At 41.6% G+C, this 19,181-nt stretch overlaps 1 protein-coding gene and 1 long non-coding RNA gene across 3 annotated transcripts in view; one reads left to right on the forward strand and one right to left on the reverse strand.

Moving 5' to 3' along the window:
• The window catches only part of LOC141765506 (aminopeptidase N-like), a 48,734-nt gene extending 34,693 nt beyond the window's left edge, over window positions 1-14,041 (forward strand). For both annotated transcript variants that reach the window (XM_074631522.1, XM_074631524.1), the window contains exons 13-23: window positions 3,585-3,757; window positions 3,963-4,042; window positions 4,166-4,299; window positions 4,485-4,540; window positions 8,239-8,386; window positions 8,610-8,701; window positions 11,311-11,421; window positions 11,505-11,672; window positions 12,470-12,610; window positions 13,446-13,527; window positions 13,614-14,041. In XM_074631522.1, the coding sequence (XP_074487623.1) occupies window positions 3,585-3,757; window positions 3,963-4,042; window positions 4,166-4,299; window positions 4,485-4,540; window positions 8,239-8,386; window positions 8,610-8,701; window positions 11,311-11,421; window positions 11,505-11,672; window positions 12,470-12,610; window positions 13,446-13,527; window positions 13,614-13,772 (1,344 nt within the window). In that variant the 3' untranslated portion in view covers window positions 13,773-14,041. The remainder of the gene's footprint in view (window positions 1-3,584; window positions 3,758-3,962; window positions 4,043-4,165; window positions 4,300-4,484; window positions 4,541-8,238; window positions 8,387-8,609; window positions 8,702-11,310; window positions 11,422-11,504; window positions 11,673-12,469; window positions 12,611-13,445; window positions 13,528-13,613) is intronic.
• Window positions 14,042-15,237: 1,196 nt separating this feature from the next.
• LOC141767041 (uncharacterized) lies at window positions 15,238-16,605 on the reverse strand. The gene is made up of 2 exons (XR_012593756.1): window positions 15,861-16,605; window positions 15,238-15,804 (listed from the first exon to the last, which is right to left on the reverse strand). It is a non-coding gene; the product is annotated as an uncharacterized LOC141767041 (long non-coding RNA).
• Window positions 16,606-19,181: the final 2,576 nt, after the last annotated feature.

Below are 19,181 nucleotides of genomic sequence, written 5' to 3' on the forward strand. Positions count from 1 at the left end.
TATTGTGTGTGGGCTCCGTCACATGCTGACTCATTCCATAGTTATCAAGAACCTGACAGTTATTTGGCCCCTCTGTCCTGTTGGTTGTCAACATGGATGTTAAAATCACCAACAATGACTACACAGTCAAAGTCAACACAAATTACAGACAGCAGTTCAGTAAAATCATCAAAAAAGTTTGCACAGTATTTAGGTGGCCTGTAGATATTCAGAAACAGAGCTCGAGAAGAGGAATTCAGCTGAACAGCGACATATTCAAAAGAAGCAAAATGTCCATAAGATATCTGTTTGCATTGTCAATAAAATGCACTGAGTGGGATTTGCATGCTGTTGAAAGCCATGTGTTCAGTCCCAGCAACCTGCTGAATCTCTCGACTCCTCTTCTGATCGGCGGCAGGGGTCCACTGATAAACACCTGAGCATTCACAGAGCTGACCGTGTTTAGCAGACCAGTAAAGTCCCGTTTCAACACTTCAGACTGTTGTTTCACAACATCATTCGACCCAATGTGCAATACCACATTTTTCACATTTGAGTGTGCAGTCACAATATCCAGGATTCTTTCTGCCAGATCAGAGACCATATCTTTGGGAAAACAGAGTACTTTGATGTCTTTACTCCACATGCTTTTCACATCTTTAACATCGGCATCACCCACAATCAGAGTTTGAGTTTGAGTTTGAGGCCCAGTTGTTAGCTTTCCCTGTAGCCTTTTACCTTCAGAGTTGCTTTTGGTTCTTACCCTGCTGTGTGAAGAGTTGAGATTATCCAGGGCATCAGATCGAGATCCAGGGTCCTGCAACAGTGGAGCAAATCTGTTCTCCAGTTGCAAACTTCTTTGTTGGGGAGGTTTGTTACTCATCCTTCCTTTCACAGTTGTCCACGGTTGGACCTTACTTTGTACAGGGGTTGATGAGGCACTATGCTCGGCTGCTAATGCAGGCCAGCCGGTCGCATCATATATCTGAGGGTGCTGGGTTCTGCCTGTAAGTTTTCCTCCCATTTCCCAGGGACATGATTTACGCTTTGGCTTCGCACCAAGAGCATTCCAGGGAGGACTACTAGTCGATTTATTGCCCTCTTGATTCTTGGTTGTCTTGTTGGTGCTAATTAGCTTTCTATTAACCTGTTCCAGTTCACTGTTTTGAGTCAGTGGTAGAGTGGTTTCATTCCCACATAGTCCATTCACCTCCGCATTCACTTCGAGCCGGTTAATCTTTGTTTCCAGCACTGCTATCTTCTGTAGAAGTTTGTAGTAGTCATCCGTGGAGAAGGGAGGCATCTTGCTGCTGATTAGCTTTAGCCAAGCACCTCGCTCCCGTTCACTATAGTACAGGCTTGTGCTGCTGATAGGCCACGCTCACAAAGTAAAACAGTTTTTAAAATAGTGGTAGCCTTCAGTTTCTTTCATAAATTAAACTCCCAGTGATTTGTAAGTATCCAGGACCCGTCTTCCAAAAATTTTGTAGCGAAAGATAAGCATAGCAATGATAAAAAGAAAGCAAAGCGGAGAGCAACTCAGCGAAGCGTCTGCACAGGAGGAAGAGCAGGAAAAAGGCAAACTCTATGTAGAGAGAAAGGGCTGACAGCAGCATAAAACGAGCATAAAAAAAAACGAGCTTTCCACAACAATTTGCAGTAGTTGTCACACAGCAGCAGGAATATGTGTGTATCATGTACAGTCTGTGATTTGAGAGAGGGGCTGTGTGTAATTTACACATGGTTGGCACAGCAGCATTAATCCCCTTAAATCCATAATCATTTAAGGTGTCAGGATCTAACCTAATTGATGATCTGCGTTTATCCAAACATCAGACTGGAAAGCTATTACTCACAGATTCCATGTTTAACAGTTTAATCACTTGGATAACATGGCTGAGACGAGTCCCGAGCTCCATCAAATCTATTAGAGGAAAAAGTCCAAATTCAGTTTGGCAAGTCAAATATTTTTTTCTGTCACGTCAAGAGACAGTGAGTTCCATTTTTTTAACTACCAATCATGTCTCAAAATATTTTCTAACTGTAAACGAATACAAGAATTTAGTGGAATTAACTAATTGTTTATCATTAACAATGTGATATTTTTCAGGTTAATTCACCTTCAGAATTTAATAACATGAGTCCATCTGACTTGAAGTCTCTTGACTTGTTTGTTTATTGGACTTTAAAGCCATAAATGCATCTTTTCAAATATGCAGAAGAAATGTATTAATGAGCCCATATTAAGTGTTTGCATCGGCTGATATTCATAATTAATATACATCACCTTACTGTTGATTATGTTGATCACAGCATATTGATATTTGGGGTGTAATGTATTTGTATTTTGGAGCTTCTCAGAGATTTCAGCCTCTCTACCGTGTTGCGTCTAAAGGGGGTGATGGGAGCTCATGTGAATTGTGATTACCAAAGTCCATCTTCAGTTATTATCGAAAGAACTAGATCGCAGGTACAAGCGGCCGAAATGGGGTTTTCTCAGTAGGGTGAGAAGCTCAGTCACCCGTGAGGGACTTTGAGTAGAGCCGCTACTCCTTTTGCGTTGAAAGGAGCCAGCTGAGGTGGTTCGGACATCTTCGGACATCTAATGCTCCCCCTGAGATGAAACTCTATCTTCTGATCCTGTATTCCTCCTACTAATATATGTATTTATTATGCCTGTGGTCTCCAGAATTGCAAAAATGTTTTGGTCACACCCGTGTGCATTTGGGCCTGGAGATTTGTGCTTATGCTTGCACCCTATGTGTCATAGTAGTGTGTTGTATTTGACATATTCATGTAGTGTATTATGTGATAAAAAATACCCTGTTGAAAATGTGTGACTTTTCAGATAATTAAATTTTTTAAAGGTACTGTTTGTAAGTCCTAACACGTATAAGTCATTGCGAGTCGGTGTCCCAATGCGCTCGACTTTGGCTACGCTGTTCAGACTCAGAATCCAACACAAACTACACGGAAGCACCAAAACCGCAAAGTTCTATCTAGTGAAGCCCGAGTGGTCGGAAGACACAGGGGAGACCGTAGCTTTGGTCTCCAGGGCGGTAGTCTCTGCTGTACTCTGCTCCTCTGCCTGCCTTCACTCACACACCGCGCTCGTTCTCACTCGCTCTACCTCTCACGTGCATGCGCACACACTACACACTGCAGAAGAGTTAGTTTAGCTCTGAGAGTATCTAGTGAGCGTGGACGTTTGTTCAGAAATAAATGCTGCAGCTCCTCCAGACCAACAGAGGTTTCCCGTTTCTTGTTTCATGCTGCTGAGTTACGTTATCGTCTCTGACCAAAACTCCTGTTCGGAGCAGGACAACACTAGGATCAGCATTGATTCATGGAGAGACCTTCGTCTGGTCAGCTAACATTACTGACAAGCAGCTGAAATATAGAGTGATATTGTGCTTTTAGCTGACGTGTGTCGCCTCAATGTTTTGATCGATGCTCGTTCATGTCTATGTAGAGCGAGCACAAGCGCGAGCAACAGGACGCTGACTTTCGTTGATTTAACGGCCACAGGTGTCGCTGTTAACAACACATTTCTGATTCTTACATAGAGTCCCTTTAAATAGTTGCTTTCTCACCTTCATCAACAGGCGGTGGAAGCCAATGATGTTTCACTTCCTCAGCCAGTTTGTGAAATCATGAACCGCTGGGTGCTCCAGATGGGCTTCCCTGTGGTTACCATAGATACTACAACAGGAAAGGTATCCCAGAAGCACTTTCTGTTGGATCCAGAGTCGAGCATCACAGTCGAATCACCTTACAAGTACGCAAAACACTACAGCATTTCACTGCAAAATATCTGCCAGGATTATTTTTTCCACAGAAGTATTAATCCTCCCTAAGGAGTTACTTCACTTCATTATTCTTAAAACCTGAATGCATAGATGTTGTAAAACAGTTGGTTTGTATTTGGCAATAATTAGAAATAAGTATTTGTCTTACCTCCACCTTCACTTGCCTCCCCCTAGGTATGAGTGGCTAATTCCTATTAGGTGGATGAACGGCAGTGAGGTCCAGAGAGATATCTGGTGGCTGATGGACAAAGAAGGTGTGCCATGATATGCTAGTAATACATAATGCTGATACAACTTCTATATAATTACAGTAATTGTAAAAGTGTGTATTTTATTTAAGCTATTTAATGTTTTACTTTTCCCATTTTTTTTTTCAGTGGTAAACTTAGAGATGAGGAGTAGAGGTGGTTTGTGGGTTCTGGCCAACATCAATGTAACTGGATATTACCGGGTAAACTATGACCGTGGAAACTGGGAACGCCTCTTCTCTCAGCTGAATTCAGAGCACCAGGTACACAGTCAGGCTGGCTCTGACGTGCTTTACATTTTACTCACATCAGATGAATACAGGACCTTGGCCGTTTATGCTTTCTTTGTTTTCATTCTCTCTTCCATTACTTGTTTTGAGTATTTGCAGAATGTAAAATAATTGTTTGTATTTCATATCCTGTTTGACACATAACATCTGTTGTGCAGGTTATACCAGTGATAAACAGAGCCCAGCTTGTGGATGATGCTTTCAATTTGGCCAGGTATGTCACTTTATCTGCTTTGAGTTTGTGCTCCAGTTTTCCCCCATTTCCATGCTTGGTCTCGTTAGTGTCTCTGAGTGTGGAGTTCTTTGGGCTTTTCTTCTGCTCAGCATCTGCCTGAACCCGAAAATGGCGTAGAGTACCACAGAAGACGCATGGGACGACTCACTCCTTTCTCTTCCATCTATTAAAGTCCATAGCAATGCAAACAGTGAATTTCTGTGATGTTGAACTTTGTTTGAAGATTGCTAGGAGGTTGCTAGGAGGTTGTTAGGAGGTTGTTAGGTTGATAACCTTTAAAGAAAACAAAAAAACAAAATGAGAGAGAGAAATTAAACCATACTGTCATTATGAACAAAAATTGCTGGATAATTTCCTTTCCCTTTATCTGCTTCACATTTCATCAGTATCATCACATAATTACCGTTGTTACCTCCAAACAAACCAAAATCAACAGTAATTTACCAATAGGTATTATTATTATTAATCACGCTCAAATAAATTAGATTAATTATCAGTACATCTAAGAAATAATAAATCCCCACTATAATATATCCCCCAAAAGCATACATGCAATTTATACTGATAATAATCCCCACAAATCATTACCTAACTCCATCATATATTAACCATCTGATTAAACACCATAATAGTGTATATATACCATACAAGCGCGCAGCGCTTCCAAACATCATTGACTACAAATTATCATTATCACTCTTATACATACCAATATGTTCTCTGAGGTCATCTATATGCTGTTGCAAACCCTATTTTCCTGCAGCTTTACACATTTTCCCTGCAGAAATGTCTACCAAGTCACACACAAAAAAGCCCCAGCAGGTCTGAATCCTGTTTAGAGATTTCCACCTGGATCCCTGGAAGTGTGAATTGCAACCAATTAACCTGGCATCTCCTCCTACATCTCAGGTGAACTCAGCTGCTTAGCGCTGCACTCTTGTGAATTATTTCATTATTGACCTACTAACACACATGATATTTAAAGAGCAACTTAGATATGAGAAATAAAATAAAATCACTTATCTTTGCATTTTGGCTTTTGCCTTAACACTGAGTTAGAACCCAAGTAAAACAAGAAACATACTACTCCTTGTTACCATGATGAAATAAAGAAAAGGCCTTCCATCAATATACCTGGCATACAAAAGGAAAATGAATATGAGCAAAGCAATTCAATAACAAATATATAATATAATGAGAGAGCGTAACTAGTAGCGGGGCTAAAGTGCTAGATGAAAGGTCATTGGGTCAGTAAAATCAAAAAGGGTTGATCCCCTTGAAAGCATGACTGTCCTGAGCAAACTTCCTGGCAATCTGTCTTTTTGTGATGTCTCTGGATAAATGGCAGAGTAGAACCCAAAAGCACAACACTGAGAGCAAACAATGTCGAAAGAAAGTTCTGTTTACTCATTCAAAAAGGCAAGCAGGGGTCAAAACTGACCTCCATTGACGCCGTCTTCCATGTTTGTATTCACAGAGTGACTCCCAACAGCGCAGAATTGTGATGAATATCTATATAAAGTGACGTAAAAGTTGCATGAATTCCGTTATGACTGTTCAGACTGAGGTTGCATTGCAAAAAATCAGACCTGTATCTGATTTAGGACCACATATGAAAGTGGTCCAAGTTAGAATTGAAAAGATCTGAGTCCATCCAGCAGTTCTCTGCTCCCAGACGTTAGCCTGACATGGTGAAACAAGTAACCCCAGCTAAGTTAACACTGCTTAGCTAGCGTAGCTAACGTTAGAGGGCTAAAGACACTGTCTAGGAGCTGCGGTGGTCCCACAGAATAAATGAACTCAATCAACCAACTGTGGCGTTATTGTGAAATATAACATTATTTGTAGGGATGCACCGATACCACTTTTTTCAGACCGAGTACAAGTATTTCCATTTGGGTACTCTCCGATACCGAGTACCGATATGAGTACTTCTCTGTGCCAAAAGACCCTCGTTAACAGCCAGCTGGAGGGTGTGAGCGACACACGGCAGACTGTGGAGTCCCACATACGAGGCGGTGCGCCGCGACCGGCTCTAGGTCGGCTTGGAAAGACTCGGGGCGAAGGTGCTTCCTGGGGCCGTGGCCAAAGTGTCACCATGGCGGGCTGCCTTCAGTGCGCCCCAACCGCGTCGTGCCCCCAGGGCATGGCTCAGCCCACGTAAAAGGCGCCAGGGGTCTGTGGCGATGTCTGCCACCCGCCCGACCCGTCTTGAAACACGGACCAAGGAGTCTAACGCACGCACGAGTCAGAGGGTGCAAGCAAAAACTCCGTGGCACAATGAAAGTGAGGGACCGACACTGGTATCGGTATCGGTGCATCCCTAGTTAGTTGCCCTAGTTAGTTGCTCTAACTAGGGCAACCTAATGACCACAAAGTAAACATCATTAATCGGCCGGCCCACAAAAACAACACGTAGAAAGTGTCTGTTAACCGTGTTAACTGGTGACTCTCAGCCGAATGCGTCGTGGTTGCACACAGTGACCGCAGCTGTTGAAAACACAAACAGAACATTTAGCCTACAATTTGAGTTTAATCCATTTTAAATAGTACTCATCTGTGTTTTTTATATATACCAACCATTTACGTAAGTTACTACAAGCAACCACGGACGCTGAAAGGCTGAAAGTCAACACGTTTAGCAGACAGTGAGTCACTACGACTTGCCACTGCAGTAATGGCGGCGCCGCTAGTTCGCGGAACAAACAAACCCGTCGCTGGATTTGTCTATTGACTGCGCTCATCGTGTGGTGCCGCTGTAGTCTAGATATGACGCATGCCGAACAGGAAATGGAACTGCTTCATCGAAAATATAGTCTATAATATTTTGTCTCCTCTTTTTTTGTCAATGAAAATAAAGAACATTTTGGTAATGTTTTTATTTTAGTCTGTATTAGTCGGTATTATTGCATGTTGATATAGTTACGATTACTTTTCAATGCCGTTGGTGCCGTCTTGTCATTATCTTGTCTTAGTCATGGAAAAAAACAAAAACATATTTAGTCATAGTTTTCGTCAACAAAATGAACACTGGTCTAAACTGAACCAAACTTTAACTAGTAGTGCCTCCAACAGTGATTTGTAATGGTTTTGGAAGGCCCAGACAGCAGATCTTGTACTGCTGATAGGGATGTCAGATAGAAAACGTTGTTCTGTGTGTGATTCTGAAGGGCAGTTGCACCTATTTTGTCATTTAATTTGGAGGACTTGTTGCTTTCGTCCAAAAGATCCCTAGATGAAATTGAGTGAAAAAAATGGAAAGGGATCATCCTCTGGAGAGAATGAAAGTGGTCAATAAATTTCATGGCACTAGTTTTTATTTTTATTTTATACAAACTGAAAATTTGTCTTGATAGTGATGCAAGAGGAAAGGTCAATGAGGATTTATTCCAAGACTGAATGTGATGTAGTTAAAGGGAAGTTTGCTATGGACCAAAATCCTGGACCAACAGACCGATGGACATTACCATTGTTAGGCCAAAGTGCACAAAAACACATGTACTATTCATCCTTATATTATGAAAGGGTCGGTTCACCCAAACTACAAAAACCAAACAAAACAATACAAACATGTCCACCTCCATTGTACTGGGGTGGAGGCAGAAATCTCAGAGGGAGATAGATATCTCCACTTAATATTAAATAATGTAAAACATGTGTACCTCTTCTCTCTGCAGGGCTCAGATGGTCTCCACTCCTCTCGCTCTGAATACAACCCTCTATTTGTCTCTGGAGACAGAATACATTCCCTGGCAGTCTGCTCTGGATAATCTGGACTATTACTACCTCATGCTGGACCGTACTGAAGTCTATCAGCCTATGCAGGTACATTACATTCTCTGTGTGCGTCAGTGACAAAGATTTTGCTATTGTAGGATTGTAGCACTTCGAAGCAAAGCACCTCTTGAATCCTTCAATTAGCTCACTTACAATATGTTCATTAACACAACCATGGTTAGTCTTTATGCCTCCTGGTGGCCGTTAGGAGGCAAAGTAGGTTCTATAGATAAACCAGCATCCTGTACTCACGTCTCTGTAATACATCTAGGACTACATAAAGGAGCTGGTGACTCCTCTCTTCCTGTACTTCAAAAACATGACATCAGACTGGACCCGTGTTCCTGAAAGACACACTGACCAGTGAGTATACTCGGTTTTGGTTATTTATAGCTAATATCCCCGTTCATGACAACTGTACTGGGGGTGAATCTTATATAACTCAGCCATTTATATTATATTAAGGCTTAAAGTTAGGCATAATTGAGGGCGCGGCTGCTTTGAGTGACAGGCGGGTGTTGTACCAGGTCGCTAGCTGCTAGCTGTCTGCTCTAATGTGTCACCTGGGCCCACTCAGAACCACCCACGATCCACCTCTTTGCCCATTCTTGGATTAGACTTGGATTGGACTTGCATTTATATGGCTCCTTTCTAGTCTTCTGACCACTCAAAGCTCTTTACACTACATGTCAGCATTCACACAGATTCATACACTGACGGCAGAGGCTGCCATGCAACCATCTCACCATGCCAACCTGCTCATCGGGATCTAATTTAAATACTCATTCACACACCAATGGCACAGCCTTCAGGAGCAATATGAGGTTAAGTATATTGCTCAAGGACACTTCAACATGTGGACTGAAGGAGCCGGGGATTGAATTGCAGACCTGTCGATTGATGGGCGACCCGCTCTACCTCTGATGTTGTAAACACATGGTATTCAAAGTTGGCCCCTCCTCGGCTCAACGAGTGAGCGAGGGGAGGAAGAGAGAGAGCAGCGATAGTGGAGCGAGCTATAGAGTGACTGAAGAGAGGGAGCAGCGTTAGTGAGAACAAAGCAGTGAATCCGAGAAATTAAACGTTATTGCTGAAGCCCAGAAACGTCCTGAACACAACAAAATAATAAGAAAAGAGGAAATCCAGGCAGAGGCAGATACAGACACCACCACACGCTGCTAGTGGGTCAAAAATGATGATTGAGAGGGATTATTTATGTATCAGTCTGTACATTGTATTTTAGAAAATTCTGGCATATTATACCTTTAAGTTCAATATAATGTCAGTGCTGATTAGATCACCACATTCAAATCAATGTCTGTCTGTCTGTATATGAGTTTTGTAAATACGATGAAACACATGTTAGATGTAGGCAAAGCGGCTACCCCCTGACCACACTCACCAAGGTGCCACTACTAACCACTATAGTTACCCTTGGCGTCATTTTAGGTTTAGGCAACAAAACCACTATAGTTTCTAGGTTTAGCAAAGAACTACATGGTGGGGCTTAAAACTACTACGTTTGTACAGTGAAAATGACACTGAAGGTTGTGAACATGGGACACGAACGAACAGCTGATTGTAATGTGAAAGTGAAACTTAACACACGGGACACGAACAGCGGTGTCCTGAAAGAAACATCCACCTGCCCTCCGACCCGCCTGGTGTGTGTCTTTTCGCTCTTAAATAGTTTTAAGAGCGAAAAGACAAAACGCTCATAGAAAGTCCCGGCACACTTTCTATGGGCGTTTACTGTTGTTGCGGGAGGGTTAATGCGTTTCATACCAGCGCTAAAGGGTGCCTTGCCGTACGGTACCGAACGCCGACGACCATGACAAAGTGGTGGTATTTGACACCCTGGGAATTGGAACGGGCTCGTCTTTTCGGAGTCACTGGCAGGTTTGGCAGTATGAAACAGAGAAGGATGGCATCTACAGCTGTCCAATATATTGTACAATATTGTCCAATTGTATTCAGTTTGTTGTTTGAAGTTAACTGAATAATTTATTATCTTGGAATTGGACCAGCCAAAACATTTCTAAAGTAAAAGAAGAAAAAATGTATGCGTATTTTCTGTTTGAATGGGTAAATCAGTAGAAATAGTGTGGTAGATTTGTGGGTGCAAACTGTTAGGAAGTTTTATTGGACTTTATTAGTTGTAATCCACAGAAGAAGAAAAAAATGTCATGTGGCCCATAAATGCACAGGAAGTGATCTGTAAATGCGCAAATATCATTCCACGTGTAGAAATGGATCCACTAATGCATGTATATCACTTTACATGTAAAAATATAACATTTTTATGTGGAATTAAAATACGTAATTACAGAGTAAGTTATGCTTATTTGCAAATCGCCCTGTGGATGTGACTTTACACAACACAAATACAAAAATATGTTTGTGGGTAGTGAAATATTTGGAAATCACGGTACACATTTGTGGAATGTCTTCTGTGGATTACAACTAATAAAGTCCAATAAAAACTTCCAATATTTAAGGGGTAAAAGGGCAATATTGCTGTTGCTATTCAGACTGTAATTAAATTGTTGACGGTGAGAATGGTATTTTTTGTTGCTGGTTTTGATGAAGTAAAATCTTGTTTCATTATAAAGTCAGATCTGTTCCGTGCACTCTCCTCAGCACAGAAGTGACGTTGATGTTGTTGGCCTTGCTGGTCTTGCTGGTAAACTAGTGATGGCCAGTAACACAATTTTTCCCTTTAATTGATAGTATATTTATAGTCCAGAGGCAGGAAGTGTGGGCAGAGAGAGAGAAAGAGGGTCCCCAGCCAGACTCAACCAGGGATGTTGCGGTTCATTCTCTTAATCAGACCTGGAGCAGTAGGGGACATCATTTTACCAAACACTTGTCTGGTCATTCTTGAAAACATTGTTTTTCTATCCATATACTGTAATAAAATGGCTGCAAAATGTAGCAACTTCATTATTTAACATGTTTGTTTCTTCCTGCAGGTATAACCAGGTGAATGCCATCCGTATGGCCTGCAGGACTGGAGTAACAGAATGCCAGAACCTGACCCGCATGTGGTTCAAACAATGGATGGATAGCGCTCAACACAATTTGTTGGTCTATTTTATATATCATTTGATCATGTCCCTTTTTTTTTTTAAGTTAAACAATTAGTTAAGTCCAACTCTCTTGTCAGGATCCATCCCAACCTGCGGTCAGTGGTGTACTGCAGTGCCATAGCAGCAGGTGATGAGGCAGAGTGGGAGTTCGGCTGGTCACAGTTCAAGAATGCTACTCTAGCCAGCGAGGCTAGTAAACTCATGTCTGCACTGGCCTGTACCAGCAAGGCACAACTGCTAGAAAGGTGTGTATCCTTCCATCCTTTTTCAAAGATGAGGAGGGTAATGTAGTCATGCAATAATGAAGTTGAAAATGTATGTAATATTGAAAATTAGTAGCAGGATCTGGTGGTATCTAGCGGTGAGGTTGCAGATTGCAACCAACTGAATGAAGCCTCTCGTGAAAATGTGAATGGCCCTCTCTGGAGCCAGCTGTTGGATTTGGAGCAGAGCCAGTGCGTGGAGTGTGTGTGTATGTGGGAAGTGAGTGGTGAAGCGAGAGAGAGAGCGGCTGCTACGGTAGCGAGTTACGGTAGCGAGTTACGTTATCGACTCCGGCTGTTTGGTACATCCGTTCTGGGCTAAGACACGACAACTCTTATTATCAGGTGATTATACACTAAAGAAAACATACTTAATATTATATTCCATTTCTGCCAATAGCTCCCCCTAAATGTTACACACTGGTCCTTTGGTAAAACAAACAGAGTAAACAGTAAAAACGCAAATATAATTTGATTGCAAGAAACGTTCACAGCCATCATCATAACAACCTTTTGTAATGCAGTAATAGTAGTATCAATTAATGCATTTTTATTTATGTATTTATTTATTCATTTATTTTTTGATGAGCCTTCCCATTGGGTGCTCAACCTTTTCTGTGGGAGCACCCACGTGATCGGCGCGCATGGTCGAGGGTAGGCTTTTTCATGACTATTGCATGCGTTAAATGAGATGGGAACGTGCCAGTGGAAAGAGAACAATACTAATTAACAATGGAAAGAATGCAACTGTCATGCCTGTCTCTGCCTTGTTCTTACAGGTATCTGTCTTATTCCTTAAACTCCTCTATGATCCGTAAGCAGGACGCTACCTCCGTCATCACATCGGTCGCCAGCAACAGAGTGGGACAGATGCTGGCATGGGACTTTGTCAGGGAACAGTGGAAATACATGTTCACACAGTGAGTATTACACTCACAGGTGAATTTGTGTGTATATGTGAGAAGAGAGAGAGAGAGAGAGAGAGAGAGAGAGAGAGAGAACATCTTGGTTTTAGCCTACAAATGGGCTTCAAACGAGACATTAGAATCCAGTATTTCAATGCAAATAATAAGGTGTCAAAGTAAAGAAGCTGATCAAATTAAGGCAGGTTATTTGTTGAAGAAGAAATGACGTAATAAAAGCCAAAGTAAATTGATTGTCCACAGAAGGAGATGGTCAGGGCGGGTGGATCAACAATACATGAGACTTTAACACGGGAGTCCATCATTACCTGTTTGCTACAGACAGTCAACATTGCTTTCTAGTATCCAGGACCCTGATCATCCCCTAGCTTCAACCACATGGTTATTATGGTAAACATGATGAAGTAGGTCCTTTAACCTTAACAAAGTAGTCATTTTCATCCAGACCATGATCTTTCTCTAAACCTAACCACACCTTGTTTTTTCCAACAGTGATTTGTAAGGATTTTAGAAGACACAGACTACCTATGTAGTCCTGTCAAAAGGGTTGTTCCATCAAAAACAAAGATGGACAATATATGGACAGATAACGCAGTTAAATGTTTAATTTTGAGGACTTGCTCAGATGAAAATAAAGGACAACTTCGAACCGCCAAGGGGTCATTTTCTACTCCCCTCGCCTTTTCAAAAGAATGTAACTCTGTTAAAATAATGCTCCTATATCTGTAAAAAAAACAAAAAAACGTATCAGGATCAGTTCTTATTTGAGTTGTATTTATTTATTTATCTATTTGTTTGTTTGTTTGATTATTTATTCATTCATTTATTTCAGATATGGTGTGGGCTCTTTCTCCTTTGCCTCTATGATCAGTGGGGTCACTGCAAGGTTCTCTACACCCGCTGAACTACAACAGGTATGTATCATGAAGTAATCATTCCTATAGTTAACTTATAAACATCAAACTGTTGTCTGAACTGTTTCTCATGTTTCCTCTGCAAGCTGGAGGAGTTTGTGGAGAAGCACAAAGCAGCAGCAGGGTTTGGATCTGCCACACTGGCTGTGGAGCAGGCCTTGGAGAGGACCAGAGCTAACGTCAACTGGCTGACACGGAACCAACGGGAGATCTTTGACTGGTTCAATAGTCACACTGGATATTAGATTTTGCCATGAAATCCTGTAGAGCCTGCTATGTTGAAATGTAGTCATTGAAATGCCGTCGTAACAACGGTTGAAATGGGACTAAACTTCAGTAGCCCAGTTTTAACTTCTTTTAATACGTCTCCATTAAATCCTCATGCTCTATTTGAAACCAAACCCTCTGCAATGAAGAGGTTTACACTTTAATCATTTTGAATGTTTCAGATTTTTATTACATTTGTATTTGCTTTGATTATAATGTAATAAATCAGATTCAGATTCTTTCTGTATTTTCCCCTGTTGAGGAAATTTGTTATACCCCCGCGACAACGTAGTCGGTATACAGCGCTCCACATGTCCGTCCTTCCGTCCGTTCACGTGTCACACTTTAGTTTCTGGAGCAGAACTCGAAAACTATTTCACTTTGGAACTTCAAATTTGGTATGATGGTTGACAGTGTGGTGTAGTTGTGCCTTTCGGGGGTCAGATCACAAAAACTGTGATTTTTTTCGACTTCAATTTTGTTTCCGGAGCACATGAGGCACATGATTTTTTTCAGGTAACCTGTTTCATGTACTACTGTCAGGATATAGCGACCGTTTTACAATACAATACAATACAATAAAACTTTATTGTCCACCAGAGTAGAAATTTGTCTTCGGCTCTCCAAACACAGAAAACAACAGACATTAAAAACCAGACAGCAGTTAGTAAAAAACAGATACAATGACAGGTTGTGTTACACATTAAAAACAGTTCATGTAAGTGTATTTGGCTCAGATCTGCTCAGTCACTGTGTTGAGTTAAGAATATTGATGGCATTTGGGATGAAGGACTTCTTAAACACATGTTTAGTTGCCAGAGGGGCTCTATAGCGCCTCCCGGAGCTCATGAGCTCAAACTGGCTGCAGAGAGGATGGGAGCTATCTGCCAGGATGCTCCTCGCTTTCTTCCTCGTCCTTTCTGTAAAAAGTTGAGTCCAGGGCTTTTAGGGTTTACCAACTATTTTACCTGCCATTGACACAATCCTAGACAGTTTATTCTTCCATCTACAGTGTAGGTGACCGTACCAGGCAGGAGGGTGAAAGGTTAAAACACTCTCAACAATAGTTTTGTACACTAATTCTAAAATCTGTTGGCTGTCACCAAGGACACTAAGTTTCCTTAGAAGATAAAGTCGCTGTCAGCATCTCTTGAAAATATACTCTATTTTCAGAGAAGCTCACCTGGGTGCCCAGGGGTCTCATTTATAACCGTTGCGTACGCACAAAACGGGGCCTGAAATGTGCGTACGCCACTTCCCACGCAACAGTTGTGATCTATAAAAACAAACTTGACGGGAGAATGTGCGCACCGGTACAGAAACTTTGACCCGTGCGTACGCACATTATGGAGGCACCGAGGCAGGGGAAACTGGAGACGCAGATGGTGAGGTGGTGAATTGAAGCCAGACTGTAGACATTAAATGTCATTATACGTATAATGATGCCTCTCACACATTTAACTTCTCTTCATACTTATATCCACTTTATCATAAACATTTAAAAGCAGTGTTATTTGTGCTATTGAGCCATAACTATTCTACAAGCACCTTACAAATGTAAAATATATCAGCCAACTCAAATCAAATTCTGCTCAATATCTCATCAGCACTGTCTCACCATCACGTTCCCTCCACCTCCGGAGCTCAGAGGAGAGGGTCGGACTACCGACACTCGCAGTCAGCTGTGGAGCAGCTGTTGAAATCCTCATCATCGGTTGTAGAAATCCAAGATTATATCAAATAGCATTAAAGAATGGCAGAGCAGAGCGCCAATAGTTTTAATAATATCTTCTAATAGTGTGCAGATATCACCAAGTACCATATTCGTTTTCATAAAGTTGTTGTGTAAAATCGCTGCAGTGATGACGTGACTTATTAATTTATTTATGTTTTATTAGATAGGGACAGATACAGTATACATATAGACAAAATGAAAACGGCTATCCGATGCAACTATCAGACTGTCTCCAGTGCGCCACCGCGGTGCGCCACTCTGCCTCCTCCAGTCACCTCCACCTGGCACATCTTCACCAGTCACCTCCACCCAGCACATCTTCACCAGTCACCTCCACCCGGCACATCTTCACCAGTATGGATTGTGTAAATTAACAAAGTGTGGAAATAAAGCCAGTGACAGCTCTCACACAATCGTTACTCTCCATATCCTCATTATCATTATCAGTCCTAATCATAATACAGGACAAGTTCACTATAAAAACTTAAATAATAAATAAATTGTGTTCACCTGTTAAACTTCTTTTTTCTAATGATATCCAGCGTGGTGGATTTCACTGATTGTCTTGATCATTTTGGCAAGTTGTGAATCGATGAAATCGATTGCTGTAAAGATATAAACACTGCAGTGACACTGGTAACATGCTGCATGGTGCTGGTGGATATACCGGCACTGAGGACTAAATGACATGTATAACAGAATTAAGAGGGAACGAGTGTTCAGAGACCTCCTCAACTACAAGCACCCTTGATCTCTGTGTCAGAAAAACTCCTTTTCTCGGTCTTCCTCTCGGTAGTTGCCGTGATTTACCGTAAAGATCAAACAGGCTCATTCACATGCAGAAACATTAATTAGGTGTTTTGCATGGACCATTTATGGTTGAAAGTGGGCGTGTAGAGGGCGGAATATGAGGCGGATCCACATGCGCACATTTTCAGGTGGAGTGTGATTTTTAAAGGGAACATTGCGTGCAGGTGTGCGTACGCACGGTTTATAAATCAGATTTTTTTTGCCGTACGCCATTTTCGGCTTTTGTGCGCACGTACATTTTTAGTATGGATCCTACGCACTGTTTTATAAATGAGACCCCAGAACTGTACCGAAGTATTTAAAGTGTTCCACAGTTTCAACATGTTGGCCATCAAGTGAAACTGGCTCTTTGATGAGACGTTGTATTGTGCAGCACATGATTAATTCTTTAGTTTTATAAAATTAACTTTTTTTAATCATATTTTTTTTAATCAGTGTCACTGTGCCAGAGAGAGAAGGAGAGTCTGTCCGTCAGCAACAAACACCTTTTACATCATTTATCATCATTTCCATTCAGTCACATGAGGCTGATAATTCCTGAACATCGAGTTTGATATGAGTTATATCATTTACATTTTCCCTGAAACATTTAGCTTAATAAATCATTTCTAGTGTTCAAAAGACACCATAGTCATATCCTGGGTTATTAAATAATGAATTCACAATAAGATTAGCAATAACTACAGACGCTAATAATGAATAAATAATATAAAGTTATTGATCCAGTAGAGATGGTTCCTGGTCCTCTAAGCAGGACTCAGTCCACAGTAGAAATACAGACTGCAGCTGTTATTCATGTGCAGGTGTTTGTTAAACAGGTAACAGGCTACAGAGAGGAAACACTGCTGCTCTACCACTGAGAATAACTGAGTGTCTTTATTAGTATTAGATCAGTTCAGACACAAACAGCTGTTAAAGCCGACTGACAGCTGTTCCAGCTGTGATCAGCTAGTGCTGTCATCAGAAACGGACGTCGCTTCACGTGACGCTTCAGAGGAAATGACGTCTCATTTCTCTAAAAACACATTTCCTTGTTTCCTCTCTCCTCGCATGGTTTCTTTGCGTCTCTCCATGATTCCCTGGTGGGGGGGACTAAGGCGCAAGGAAAAGACACAAGTGAGGGAAACGTTGATGCAATTAAGAGAACTAGGATGTACCCTTCCTCGTTTCCTCTCTCCTCGCATGGTTTCACAAGTGAGGGAAACGTGGATGCATTTAAAGCTTCAGTAGGCAGTTTATTTTTGGCATCATTGTGCAAAAATCCCATAATAACCTTACAGCATATTGTAATTCAAGTGTTCTGAGAGAAAACTAGACTTCTGCTCCTCCTCATGGCTCTGTTTTAGAACATCTAGCCCGTGACGGGAGACTTTGACCAATCACAGGTCATTTCAGAGAGAGAGCGTTCCTATTGGCTGTGCTCCGGTCATGTTACCGGAACTTGCCGTTCCTTTACCAGATTTCACAATGGCGGCGGCGTCACAAACTTTCTCATGTTACAGCTAAACTGTGCACTACAAGATGATTCTGAGAACATCTGAGGAGAGAAATAGACATTAACGTAACAGAATATTGATTCATATTTGATCAGCGCTGCCTAGTTGGACCGTTTGGTCGGAGTTTGCGAATGATTGACAGCCGGCTCTCATAGACGGCAGCTGGACAGCAGACCTCAGATCAGCTCTTACTGCTTGTTTTCCTCCGGTCTGTGAAATCTTGCAAATGCCGTTAGGAGCACCGGAGGACACCGGAGGACACAGAGGAACATGATTTTTTTCCAGGTTACCTGTTTCTTGTACTAATGTCACGATATAGCAACCATTTTAATCACATTCACTCCAATCTCGCCTACCGATGCTTTAAGAGAATTGGGATGTACCCTCTTTGTTGGCAGCGTTTATGGATGTCTCCGGTGATCGAAGCTCAGTTTATTGTCCAGGTTGATGCTGAGCCGCTTAGAGCTCTCCACCATCTCCACTGGCTGACGGTCGAAAAATCAAAGATTGCAATGTTTTGTCTACATATTTGTAAGCTAAGAAATTAGGGAAAGCAATGTGGGTGTTAGGTTTAACTAATTACAGCACTTTAAAAAAAAAAAAAAAAAAATACTTTTAGACATATTTACTTTTTGACTGATTTTTCTAGCCTATGATAACATACTCTCCAAAGTACAATGCTGAGATCTGGTAACACGGAGACGTCGCTAAAAAGAGGTCTGATGGGTGAAGAAACACAGGCAGTCAGCTTGCTATTACCGAAATTTCAGGTGCGGGTACTTTTGGTTTTACCTTCAAATAAAGTGATAGCTGATGAGGCATTGCTTTCAATCTGTATGATCATCTGACCGCTCGTGTTTCTTGCTCAGTGGGACCTATTTTTAGTAATGTCCCAGATCTTACAATGGCCAGAGCTCAGAAAATAAACCCCAGTTGTTATAAATGGTAGTTTTACTTTAACACCAATGCTCTGGTTGTTGTGCCACTGTGAAAGCTGAAGCCTGTACTACGCCCCAAAACAAACAACGCTGGTTATCAACTTGGTAAATCAACCCAGGGTTTCTCAGTCTGGATATGAGTGCGTTCACATGAACAGGGCGGCGTTTGTAGCATGTGACCAATCACAGACATGGACAAGTCTACTGACTTGCAGACAGACAGGCAGAGAGACACATTTCACAAAGGAAGAGAGAACTATAATATTAGACAAATACGAAGAAGTTAAACACATAATCCAGACTAAAAGTAACACAGTTGAAGCTGCCAAATGCAGGAAGGACAGCTGGCAAAAGAATGCCGATGAGTGTGAATGCATAAATTAACAGATTTATTAATTTAACGGAACA

Source organism: Sebastes fasciatus, chromosome 4, assembly GCF_043250625.1.
Source record: "Sebastes fasciatus isolate fSebFas1 chromosome 4, fSebFas1.pri, whole genome shotgun sequence".
In the NCBI taxonomy this organism is placed as follows: domain Eukaryota; kingdom Metazoa; phylum Chordata; class Actinopteri; order Perciformes; family Sebastidae; genus Sebastes; species Sebastes fasciatus.